The 12809-nt window shown below is 49.9% G+C and overlaps 1 protein-coding gene across 1 annotated transcript; it reads right to left on the bottom strand.

The window, feature by feature from the left end:
• Positions 1 to 7952: 7952 nt before the first annotated feature.
• On the bottom strand, positions 7953 to 10024 carry GPR84 (G protein-coupled receptor 84). Its single transcript, XM_081130151.1, has 2 exons — positions 9875 to 10024; positions 7953 to 9383 (listed from the first exon to the last, which is right to left on the bottom strand). The coding sequence occupies exon 2, from the start codon at positions 9373 to 9375 to the stop codon at positions 8167 to 8169; it is 1209 nt and encodes a 402-aa protein (XP_080986277.1). The 5' UTR covers positions 9376 to 9383; positions 9875 to 10024; the 3' UTR covers positions 7953 to 8166.
• Positions 10025 to 12809: the final 2785 nt, after the last annotated feature.

Here is a 12809-nt window from a genome sequence, read left to right as displayed (position 1 = left end):
AGGGTGATTTAGTGCCACAGCCCCTCTTCCTCATCTACCCCTCCAGTTCCTCTCCCTCCCCCTGGTCTCATGCCCCTCCCCCCTTTTTTTCCACCAAGTCCTGCAGAGTCCTTACTGGTACTGCCTCCTCCCACTCCCACCCTGGGGAGCTGGCTGGTATAAGCCCCAGCTCCTGGACTGGAGAATGAATGGGTGGGGCAGAGGTTATTGGCCTCTGTTTCACCCATGGGAGAGTACATCAGCAGGACTGAGGACAGTGGCAGCCAGAGCTGATGTCATTCTCACTGGTGGGGAGGGGAGGTGGTCAGGGAGGGGGAGGTGAGTGGGGAGGGAACCAGCTCTCCAAGACTGCAGAGGAGAAAGAGGTCTGAGAGGTCTTCTGAAGTAGGCAAGAGAGCTCAGAATTGTGGCTGCCTGGTGGACATCATATCTTTGTTTCTCTGGCTGGTTTCCAGATCTTGTCTCTGGATCTGTGTCTCAATATGACTCAGTAGATGCCCCTCATCTCCTCCTCTTCAGATTGACCTAAAACACACACTTAAAGGGAACTCTTAGTCCTTAGCCTTTTCTCTTTAGTGTCTTTATAAATCTCTCTTCCCTCCCATTTCACCCCTCCTCCCTTAGATGAGCTCTCTTGGTCACAGGCCTCCCCCACCCACTTTCATCCCATATCATAACACAATATGATCCCAGACCGCCCACCAAGGCAGGGACTCATTCAGAGCCTCTTTTCTCTTTCCCATCCCTCCTTGAAATCTGACTGTCCCCCTGGGCCAGGCAGAGGTCTCTGGGGGTGGCAGTGAGGTAGGGGGATGGCTGGGCCTAAGAGGGCAGAGGTAGGGCAGATAGAGAGTCTAATGAAGTAGGAGAAGGGGGAGGAGTGGGGCAGGAAGATTGAAAGAGAAGCACAGTAAGAAAGAAAGTGACTGAGAGACAAAGGCAGAGGCTAAGAGTTAGCAGAAAGCCAGCATAACAAGCTGGGAGAGTGAGAGAAACCCACCTAGAGATCAGCAAGACTGGGAACAGAGAAAAAGAATGGAGAGAGAGAAAGCAAGGAAAGCCACAGCTAGAGAAGGCAGCTGGGGAGGGACTGGGCAAGGGGCAGGCTGGCTCTCCTGGGCTCTCTCCTTCGGATGGACCATAAATCTGTGTGTGTGCACACGTGTCTGTCTGTCCATCTATGTGCATGTGCACACTGCACGTGTGCAGGGGTTTGTGGTGGGCATAGGGATGATTCCCACAATATTCTCATTCCCCAATTTCTTTCAAGGGCCTCCCTCCTCGAGGCACCCCACACCAACCCCTCATTTCCCAGTATTCCTGGTGCTCCAGGGGCCATTCCAAAGGTATTTCCACATCTCAGGAATCCTGGCTTTCTCACTTGGAATGCAGACCTCCTGGAATGTGCAGCCAGAATCTGTAGAATCAAGAGGCCCATCCCCTCACTGCCCACCCCCCCATGCCTGCTCACCAGCTGCTCCTGTCCATCTTCTCCTCCCACTCCTGTATCTCTCCCTCCTCCTCAATGACCCCTCCCCCAGCCTCTTACCCCTAGCTGGCTGGGGCCCAGGTTGGAGGGGAGACAAAGACAGGATTTATCACCAGGACGGAGAAGCAGCCAGAGACCAGGGCAAGGGCAATGGCTGACCTCTCTGGGATGGGAGGGAGTGCTTGGCCAGATGCTGGGAGGCTGGAAGCCTGGGTTCCAATGGCTCTTGCTAACAATCCCTACCTTTTCCCATTCCAACCTTGTTCTCTTCCTTGTCCCTGAAAACTTAGGAAACAGAGAGAGGATGGCCTCCAGCTGATTTTAGGCCTCTGAAGGAAAACCTGGGAGGAGATTGATGTTTTATGGTTATTCTCTTATGGATACTGAGGAGGATTTGGAAACCAGGTAGCAATCACACACCCATTATTTCCAGGACTAGAAAGAAGTTCAGGCTTAGTATTGCAACAGATGAGATGAAGAGGGACTTCCTCTAAAATAGAGGAACTTCTCTCAAGAACAGGCCCTGATTGCCAGTAGAGAGAGATAAAGGTAATTATTGGTCCAGAAAGATGGGAGATAGGGTCTCACCTGGAAGTAAAGGAAGAAATGGAATTCCCCAAGGGTTACTAGCTCCAGTCCCTCTGAGGCAGCCTTCCTTCCTGAGACCCCCGCCCCCCCAACTGCCTCCTAGGAGGTACGAGGCTTGCAGCTGGACCCTGCCTTACAGTAAATAGACTATTGGCCTGAAATTGTCTCTACTCAGCAGGCAGGGTGTGTACTCAGAGAGGGAACTGTCTGATCCAGGAGTTTCCGAGAAACCAGACCATATATCTTTTAGTGGACAGCTCCTGTAGCTTCCCTAGCTGTCCTTGGAGGCCCATCAGCCCCTCCAACATCTTGGTGTATTAGAGGCCTCCACAAACCCAACTCTGAAGCTCTCGCACCCCTTTCACCTCCTGGAACCCAATATCCTGCTTCTTGCCTTCACCCTACTGTCCTGGGAGAAAGCTGTTAGAGTTATATCTAGTGAGAAGACGGTGGAGGGAAGAGAAACTGAGGCAATTTAGTGCTTCCAGATTACCAGTCCCACCAATCCATTCCTATCCAGATCTGGTATGGGAGACCTTTTTGTGGTTTCCTTTTAAATGCTTCTACAAGTTGAAACCATTCCTTCAGTTCCTGATGGAAAGCCAAAATTTGGAAATTTTCAGTAGGAAGGGGTTATGAATTGGGGGGAAGAGACTGAGAGTGTACAAAAGAATTGGGGGGAGGGGTAGCACAAGGTAAGGGAAAAATAAGAAAAGGGAAAAGAGAACGTTTCATTTTTTCCTCACTCCCCCTTCCCCCAATTGAGAAGGCAGATTTACAGCCTTGGTTTGGGGAGGGGGTGGTGAGCATAAGGAAGACAGATCTGCAGTTCTGCCCTCTGAGTGTCTGGGTACTTAGCTTTAACTCCCCCATTAGCATCAATCCCCATCTTGCTGCCCATCCGTCTTCTGACATCAGCTCCTTCCCCTTTCTGTAGCCCAGGCTTTCTGACCCTAAGTGGCTCTTAAAGGGCCAGTCTAGACTCTTCTCTCCCTCCCTTCTCCCACTCCAAGCAACACAGTCTGGTGTGTGTGTGTGCGCACACGCATGAACTGTGTTCATCCTTGCTTGTGTGTGCTTGGGGGATGAGAGCTCTTCCCTAGCTCTCTTTGTTCTCTTTAGACCTCTCTTATATCATGGACCCCACTTTTTGTTCACTACCTACCCAAGCCCAGAACAAGCCCTCTCACTGGGCTGGGGGTCACAGACACATGGCTCTTGGAGCTGAGTGCTGGAGAAGGCATGTGGATCCCTGGACAGATCCTCTTTCCTCCCTCATTTCCTGGAGGCCCAGGGCAAGGGGTTTTTGATTCTCAGCCAGCAGTGGGGGTGGACTGGTTGGGGACTGAGACTCCTTGGAGACGCCCTGAGCCCCACATTCCTAGCCTCCTTTCCCAGGGACCCAGGCTGTGGCGTGTGGGGGGGAGGGGTGGAAGATTTCAAATCTTCCTCTCCCTGTGAGGGAGGTGACTTGCCAAAGAAACCTGCCTCTGAATTTCCTGGCAATTCTCCTGTTCCTCAGGAACTGAGCTTAGGGCAGCAGAGGGGAAACTGGTTTCTCCCTATTTCTCTCTATCTTCTGCAGAAATGCTGTAACTGCACTCCAGGGGCTATGTGAATGCCAGGATGCTTGGAAAGTTCCTCTCCCATCTGCCTTCAATCCTTTCTGCTGCAAAGATCTGTAGTCCTCTGAGGGGCTCTCCAGGAGAGTTAACCCTCCTGCCTGATATGTGAAACTCATTCTCCACCTCCCTCAGTGCTCCCTTCTCTGGTTTAGGATGAGAGGGAAATGGTGGGTGGGGGCCTTGGGAAAGTGGCCACGCTAAAAATAGGAACCCCCAACTGCACCCCCCAGCCCCTTATTTATCACCTTCCAAACCTCACCCTCAAAGAAGCATAAATATTCCTAATTCCTGAAGACCAGCCCTGAACTCATAAATTTGACTGGGGAGGTGGGCAAGGGGGAGGAATGAGGTGTATCGGGAATGGGGAGCCTACTGCAGCCTGGAGGAAGTAGAAAATCTCCTGCAGGAGGCACCTGGCTTGTCCTCTTGCTAGCACCTATGGGTCTTCATTGAGAGGAGGAGTAGGAGTTGTTTCTCTTAGTGGTTCCTCTGAGGATTAGACTTTTCTCACCACCCCGCCCCCGCAAACAAATAAAAAACCACCCTAGTCCAGTCTTCTGCAGTACTTCTCCGTCCTTCTCCCTCCCTCTTTTCTTTGCTATTACCTTCCAGTTCTCCTCTCCGGCTCCTCTCTCACCTCTCTATTGAGCTTTTCTCTAAGCCTTTGCTCCTCTAAGCCCCCCCTTTTTAGAGCCACTGTCTGAAGAGCAAATTTCCCTTCTTATTCAATCTGGACAGCGATGTTTGAAAGGAAGTCTCTCTCAGTTCCCGATCTCCCCGTTTCAGCCCATTTGCCTCCTTCAATGCGCCCTTTCTTTTCAGTCTCCTTCTTTCTTCTCCTCAGATCACCTCCTTTTTCACTCCCTCGGTCTTTTCTCCTCAGCTTTTTTTTTTTTTTTTTGGTCACCCCTTTGGCCTCCTCAGTTTCCCCTTAGCTCTTCAGGTCAGTATCCTCTCTCCTCCCTCCCTGTTCAGTCGTCTCTTCTCCCCTTACTCCACCATCACTCCCACCCCTCAGATTCCTCCGCCCAAATTTACCCCCTCAGACCCCATCCTCCGTTTCAGTTCCCACCACCACACTCCATTTCCCCCTCCCGCAGGGTGAAAGAGGAGGGAGGAGGGGGCTTGAGGAACAGGTAGAGGGGGTGGAGTTCCTTGAGGGGAGGGAGAGAAAGAGGAGAAAAACCTGGGGAGAGGGAGACGGAAGAGGTGACGAAGGGAGGGGCATCTTCACTCCCCGCTACTCCCCCCTTCCCCGCAGTCGCTGAGCCATAAATCAGGGCCGAAGCGGTTTGGCCAATGGTAGAGTGACTCGTAAATCGGCCTGTCAAGCTCAGCCAATGAGAGGCGGCGTTAAATCAAGTCCTGTCAGCGCTTGGCCAATCAAAGGCCCTGTGTTAACCATAAATCTGTCTGTGAGAGACAGCGAAAGAGAGAGAGTGTGTGACCGAGCTAGAGCGGCGGGGGCGGGGGTCAGGGGAGCGGACAGGAGGAGAGTGGAGCGGGAGGATGGAGAGAAGGAGCTTAAGAGTAAAAAGGCGGTAACAGAGGTACTGGGAGGTGAGGACAGCCTGCAGAACAGACGGACAGATGGAGAGACAAAGAGAAGTCTTGAGAGAGAACATCAGAAAGTCATAGATAGAGCTCGGGCGCGACACTGACAGAAAGGGACAAGGAGACAGACACTGACTCACACTCAGGAGGGCCCCCAAATGCACATACTCTCCCGAGACACCCGTGGGCTCCGAATTATGAGGGACTTCAGGCGTGGACTCACGCGCACCATGCACACCCGCCAGAGAGAGAAAGCCTGAGCGAGAATTTTCTTTCTCTTTCCCTTCACTCAGCCCTAATCGAAATTGAGGGGGTGGGGGGTGGGGGAGGGGGGTGTGTTTGAGCTGTAGAGGGTGGGAGAAAAGGGGGTTGTTTTCTTGCTAAGATCTGTCCTTTTGGATCTCAGACTCCAGAGTTTCTTCCTGTGTCCTCTTGAGTCATTTCTTTCCAGCGACTGATAATTGGGAAGTCCCTCCTGAGGTCTAACCTCAATCCCTATTGCTGCTCATTTCTACTTGCTAAAACTTTTAAATTGTTTTCATGGAATATGAAAACTGAACACTTACAAACTTTCAGAGAACTGTCAATTTTCAGAACCTTACAAGGTCTGAGCAAAAGGGACTTAGGGATCAATTGGTCACTTGATTCTAGTTTTAGAAAGGCTGCTGTCCTGTTATGGTTAGATAGGTGGGCTGGTACTGAGGTCAGACTCAGCCCTCAACTCATGCTCATACCACTTACTAGCCCTTTGACTTTGGAAAATTGCTTAACCCAAATTGCCTATTTATTTATTTATTTATTTGGAAACAAGATATTATAAGAGGTACCTTATGGTAAATTTTGTGGGGATTACACAAATAATATAGTTATAGGATTTATGTGCCCTGTATATTTAGGACAGTACTGGGGCACATAAGAGTGCACACCACCCCCATCTTTGTACAGATAATAAAGCCTGAGGCCCAGAATGGTCAAGAGTCCTGCCCAGGTTCACAGCTAATTATCAGAGAACCTTGACTGGAACCCTGGTCTCTACACTCCTGGGCAACTTCCAGAACCTTAGAAGGTCTGAGCAAAAGGGACTTAGGGATCAATTGGTCACTTGATTCTAGTTTTAAAAAGGCTGCTGTCCTGTTATGGTTAGATAGGTGGGCTGGTACTGAGGTCAGACTCAGCACATGTTCTTTTCTCTCTCTCTCTCTCTCTCTCTTTTTTTAATCCTCACCTGAGTATATTATTTCCATTGCTTTTCAGAGAGAGTGGAAGGGAGAGAAAGAGAGAGAAACATCGATGTGAGAGAGACACATCAATTGGTTGCTTCCTGCATGTGTCCCCACGGGGGCCAGGGATAGAGCCTGCAACCAAGGTATGTGCCCTTGGTCAGAAATGAACCCTGGACCCTTCAGTCCATGGGACAACACTCGAACCACTGAGCAAAATCAACTTGATTTTGCTGGGCACATGTTCTTTTTGGTCCTTTATTGTTCACCCCACCTGTGGGGGCCCCTCCCTGCCTCAGTACCCTTGAACTCCTGAACTTGATTCAGCTTAGGCTGCTGTGATTTTTGTGGAAGAGGTCACTTCAGAAGCTCATGTTCCAGATTAGGAGGCAGAATTCCTGGGCCCTGGAAGTATGTTAAATGTGAGAGTATAGATCTGTCCACCCCACTATCTGAATCTCTCTGGACTTGACTTTGTTCTCTCAAACCATGGACTTGGGGGCAGGGAGGGAACAGCATGCAGCCAGAGCAGTGTCACTGTCAACATGATTCTCCCATTCCATCCCCAGTGCCAGCAGTATGCCCACCCTGACCCACCACCCTAAGTACTGTACACGATAAATATCTCATGAATAATAAATGTATAATTAATTCTTTACTTTTCTTCCTAAGTTTGAGGAAAAGGGACCTATACAGATACCCGGGTCTCCACTCCTGCTGAAAGGGGAGGGGGTACCTCTGGACTCCCAGTCCCTTTGACACCTTCTGTCCTCAACAAGGAAGCCAGAAAGAAAACACAGAGAACCAGCGTCATCTGGTGGTCATGGATGCTTTAAGTTCGGGTGTGTGAGTGCACAAGGGTGCACAGGATGTTGGTCAGTCTGGAGGAAGGGAATGGTATGATTTCCCCTCAGCCCGGCCCCTGAGCCCTCTTAACTAGAATCTCTGTTCTGCTTTCATAACCCAGGTGACAAGAGCAAGTCTGGGGGAAGTGAGGGGTCAGGTAAACTAGCTCCATCCAGTGTGATCCTGCAAGGGCAACTAGAACTCTTGTCTAATCATTGCCTCAGCTAAGCTCAGTTCCACTTCCACAGAGTGAGAGTCCTCTCTCATGACCATTCTCTTTGGATAAGGCAAGAGCCAGGGGCTAGCCTCACTGAAGTTGTTATCAAAGCTGGATTTAAAAAAATTTTTTGAGCTGAAAAACATCTGTTTGTAGGGATTGGGGGGGGGGGTCCTGGCAGCAGTAGATAGGGGTAGGGACCATTTCTGGGAAGTTTTTTAAAAAAGCAGATTAATCCTCTTAAACAAACTCACATGTTTTTTACCTAGAAATTCCTCAGCTGAAGACTATGTCCCTGGCCCACTGCTTCCTGCTCTTACTCTGACATGGGCCCCCCCCCCCCACTATTAAGTTTCAGTTGCAAACCAACACTGGCCTATTTCCTTCTTCCCCAAAGACCATACCTGAGAATTAAAAGCATGGAATTCATTTATTAATAATTAATAATGCAACTTGGGCAGCCTAGGGCTGAAACATTGAGCAAGAGATAGAGAGGTCTGGTTTGGGGGTTAGGGGGAGGTTGTGTGTGAAAATGGCCACAGGTCTTACTTTCATCTACTCCCATGCCAGCTGGCCACTCTAGTTCTGGATGAAACAGTCCCAGATTCTGGTGAATGGAACACAGTTCTAGCGAATCCTATGGAAACTCTGGAGCCTACGGAAACTCTGGGGTCCTCGTTTTAGGAGGGAGCTATAAGCTTGGCGGAACTGGCGGTTCATGGCTGCATAGAGCACAGGGTTGATGCAACCATTGAGCCATGTGAAGTTGGCAGCAAGCATATGGACAACCCGGGGAGCCCGGACCCTGGCATCCAGGATGTTGAGCAGCAAGAAAGGGAGGTAGCTCAGGGTAAAGCAGAGGAACACAGCAAAACACATCCGAGTCACCTTCCCAAACTCTGATGGAGAGTCCTGAGTTTTTTGGGCTCCTTTAGTTGGCCTGGCCTTGGCAGGTGCTTCTGGAGGGCTTTTCTCTGCCATCTGCTTAGCTACCTTACTGGTGCTCTGGTCCCCCACTTCTGATGAGTCTCCTTCCAAGGTCTGGGTGGTGACAGTGCTGACTGGCTCAGATGAAATTCCCTCACTGGGCCTTCCTGATGCCACCCTGCTGTCCAGTTCCTGGAAATGACTGGGCATGGCTTCATCTGTTCCAGCCACGTGGCTGGATGGGATACTTGTCTGGTGCAGCTTGTACTGAGCCAGCGCCTGTGCTGCACGCTTCACCTGGCAGTGGATGAGGCAATAGAAGACGCCAACACTGCTGAGCCCAAGCACAAAGTAGATGCCCATGAGGATGGTGGTGTAAGGTCGGCCTCGGATGCGGTCAAAGCTGCAGGTGCAGACTACTGGCACCAAGATATAGACAGACCAGAGGGGGGCAAAGCTGGCCACACCCACCACCCAGGTGCCCACCAGAGCCAGCACTATCCCCTTGGCACTGAACACTTGGGGAAATAACTTAGGGTGGGCAATGAGGAGGTAGCGTCCCAGGGCGATGAGGCAGAGGGTGAGGATGGAGACAGAGTTGGATGTAAAGAGGAGGAGCCCAAAAACTCTGCAGAAGGTGGCGCCAGTTCTCCAGTGCAGGTGAAGGTAGGTGTCCACAGAGAAGGGCTGGAGAAGGGTGCAGTAGAGCAGATCAGCTACTGTGAGGTTGGCGATAAGCAGGTTGAAGTGGGTACGGAGCTTGGGCTGGATGGCCAAGGCCAGCAGGGTGAGCACGTTGCCCACGGTGCCTGTCACAGCCACCACCACCCCCCAGATAACTGCCACGTAACGATAGCCCAGCACGGACTCATGGTAGCAGGAAAAGTTGGCATCAGAGGTGTTCCGCATGATGGAGGCTGAAGGGAGTGGGTAGAAGAGGAAGAAGGAGTCAGAACTTGACTTTGAATTTATATCTCTTGAACTACTCTGGGCCCCTGGACACCTGAACTGCTTTGGTTGCTCAGCAGCCTCGCAAGCCATTCCCAGGCCTCCTCATCTCAAGATTCCCAGCCCTCTCCTTAGGCTCTCTTAGTCCTTTCCCATTCTCAAAGATTCTCCCAAATTCTTATCTAAATATCTCTTAGTTTCTGTACACTTCAAACTCAAGGCCTCATTCAATATTTATCCAGATACTGTCAGTAACCCCAGTGCCCTCTAACATTTTTAATTCCTCCCCTGTCCCCTAATACCGCCCAGGAGTCCCCTCTCTATATCCAGGATGCTGCTATAGTCCTCTCTGCCCTGTTTTGCTACACACACATGCTGGTCTCAGTTTTTTTTCTGTTTTTACCACCTGGGAGATGAAGAGACAGAGAAAGAAAAGTGCACCCATCACAAAATTACTCACCTGAGTCTCCCAGCCTTCAATTCTCTCTCCAGTGGGAGGAGAAATCAAACTCGTTCAAAGGGCAGTCCTTTCTAGCGGGCAGTCAGGCATCAAACAGGAGGAATCTTGCTTTCATGTCTCTTATACTAGACTGAAAAAATAAGAAACTCCTCAGTTACCCAACCTTAGCCACTTCCTTCCTTGTCTCTGGTCCTACTTGTTCTCTTTGACTAGTGAAACTTGGGCTTCTCTGTTGAAACTCCCCTGCTACTTACTCCAAGGCCATTTCATTCCTTCCTTTCTCCTCTCTCATACCTGAGCTCTGTTTCCTTCCTCTCTTTGCATAGCGGAACACCCATAAGATCAATGCCGAGAATTGTTGAGGCATGGAGACAGAGCATCAGAACATCCGGGCCCCTTCTCAAAGGGTCAAAGGACAAGACCAAGTTCCAGGAGCAAGTCTAGGCACCCCAGAAGCGTTGGCTTTGTTTGGGGTGAGCACTGCTTTCCCTCTTTCCAGGACTTGGAGATGGTTCAAGTCAGAGGGTACCATGTGATATCCTGGCACATGTAGGACATTCTAGACAAAGGGCACAGTATGCATAGAGTCACAGAGCTTTATTATTTTATTTTATTTCATTTTTTTAAATGTCTTTATTGATTTCAGAGAGAGGAAAGGAGAGGGAGAGAGAGATAGAAACATCAATGATGAGAGAGTCATTGATCAGCCGCCTAGCCCGCAACCTGGGCATGTGCCCTGACCGGGAATTGAACCCTGATCGCCTGGATCCCAGGTCAATGCTCAACCGCTGAGCCCCGCCCCGCCGGGCGAGTCACAGAGCTTTAGGTAGAAGTGAAAAGAGTGTGAGGTAGGGAGCAACAGAGAAGATCCCGGAGCGGTGAGCAAGGCTGAGATCAAGGAAGGCCTTGTGTATCATGCTGAGGAGCCGGGTGTTTAAAAAAATATATATGTTTTTATTGATTTTAGAGGGAAAAGAAGGGAGAGAGAAACATCAATTGGCTGCCCCCCCACTCCCCACCAAGGATCGAGCCAACAATCCAGGCATGTGCCCTAGACTGGGAATCGAACTGGCAACCTCTTGGTACATGGGATGATGCTAACCAACTGAGCCATACCAGCCAAGACAGGAGCTGGGGTTTTTCCTGAAGGTGATGCAGAGATTGGCACTAAGATGGCTGTGAGTAAGGAGTGAAAACATGCAGGCCAGAAATGAGAGCAGTAAAGAGGCACCAGTTCTGACAAGAGACAGGCAGGGCCTGAGTTAAGGCCAGGGTAGGCTTCATGGGCATGCTACCTGTGTCATCGCACTGAGCCAAGGTCCAGTGCTTGGTTTAATGTTCTGCAATCACTGTCTTTTTGAACAAGGGGCCCTGCTTTTTTCATTTTGCACTGGACCCCACAAATTATGTAGCCAATCCTGGTTAGGGCAGCGGTTGTGGGAACAGAAAACAGTGATCAGGATCTGTAGGTTGTTAAAAAGTCAAATAGGACTTACTTAGTGACTTCTTAGATTAAGGGTTAGTGAGAGGGAGGACTAGGATGAATCCATTTTCCAGGTGGATGGTGGTGATCTTAATAAGATAGGGAAGCCCTGCCCAGTGGCTCAGTGGTTAGAGCCTGCAGAATCTGGGGTTTGATTCCAGCCACAGGCTGCAGGCTAGATCCCCAGCACATACCTCGGCTGGCATATGCTGGAGGCAACCAATCGATGTGTCTCTCTCACATAGATTTTTTTTTTAATCTCCCTGTCCCTGTCCCTGTCCCTGTCCCTGTCCCTTTCCCTCTCTCTCTCTCTCTCTCTCTCTCTCTCTCTCTTTCTCTCTCCCTTCCACTCTATCTGAAAATCAATAGAAAATATCCTCAGGTGAGGATTTAAAAAAAAGATAAGAATTGTGGGGAGTACAATAGGTTTAGGGAGGGGTTAAATCATGAATTCAGTTTTAGACTAGGTTTGAGGTGGACTCTAGTATCCCAGCACCTCTAACCTTAATTTCTTCTAGCCCCTCTCTCTCCCCACATGTGACCCAGCCCCTGTCTTTTTCTACCCACTGTCCTATAGGGCCAGACTTCTGGATATACAGTCTCTGTTTTTTTGTGTGTTTTGTTTGTTTGTTTTTTTTAGCTAGAAATACCTAAAACAAACATGCAAACCCAAAACTCCTTGTTGGGTTCCATTTCTGAAACCACAGGAAACTCCAACCCTAGACTTCACAGTTGACAAACCCAGGAGGTCCCTATTCCCCTCTCCTTCCTCTTTAAGAGCCATCTTCCTCCCTCCTCCTTTAAGACTGAGAAGGGGATAAAGAGGAAATGAGCAAAGATGCAATTCAGGAGGACTCCATGGTTTAATGTTCTGCAATCACTGCCTTTTTGAACAAGGCCCCTGCTTTTTTAAATTTTGCACTGGACCCCACAAATTATATAGCCAGTGATGGTTAGGGCAGTGTTTGTGGATTTTGGTCTGGCCTTTTTTTTTTTTTCAGTCCTCACCTGAGGATATGCTCTTATAGATTTCAGAGAGAGAGGAAAGGAAGGAGAGAGAGGGAGAAAGAGAGAGAAGAGAGAGAGAGGAACATCGATTGGCTGCCTTCCTTCCGTAGCATCCAGACCAGGGATCGAACCTGCAGCCTGGGTATGTGCGCTGACTGGGAATCAAATCCGAGACCTTTTGGTGTATGGGAGGATTCTCCAACAGAGCCACACCGGCCATGGCTGGGCTGACCATTTTTGTTTGATCTTTTTGTCACCCAGCAGGGCTAGAGGGCGGGGTCACAGAGTCCCTGGCTGCTTTTGGGAGTGTGTGGTTGAACTGAATTCTGTAGATAAAGGGAACACTGCTCTTCTTCACTCACCCAACCCCCATTATGTGAGAGAGAAGAGTGTCCTCTCCTGTCCCACAGATCTTTTAGGGGACCAGATGAGAAGGTATTCTAG

This window comes from Miniopterus schreibersii (assembly GCF_964146895.1).
Source record: "Miniopterus schreibersii genome assembly, chromosome: 2".
NCBI lineage: Eukaryota > Metazoa > Chordata > Mammalia > Chiroptera > Miniopteridae > Miniopterus > Miniopterus schreibersii.
This window is presented reverse-complemented; position numbering and strand designations above follow the sequence as displayed.

Excerpts from the sequence above, each read along its gene's own strand:
- GPR84 (XM_081130151.1), bottom strand. The coding sequence starts at position 9,375 with ATGCGGAACACCTCTGATGCCAACTTTTCCTGCTACCATGAGTCCGTG.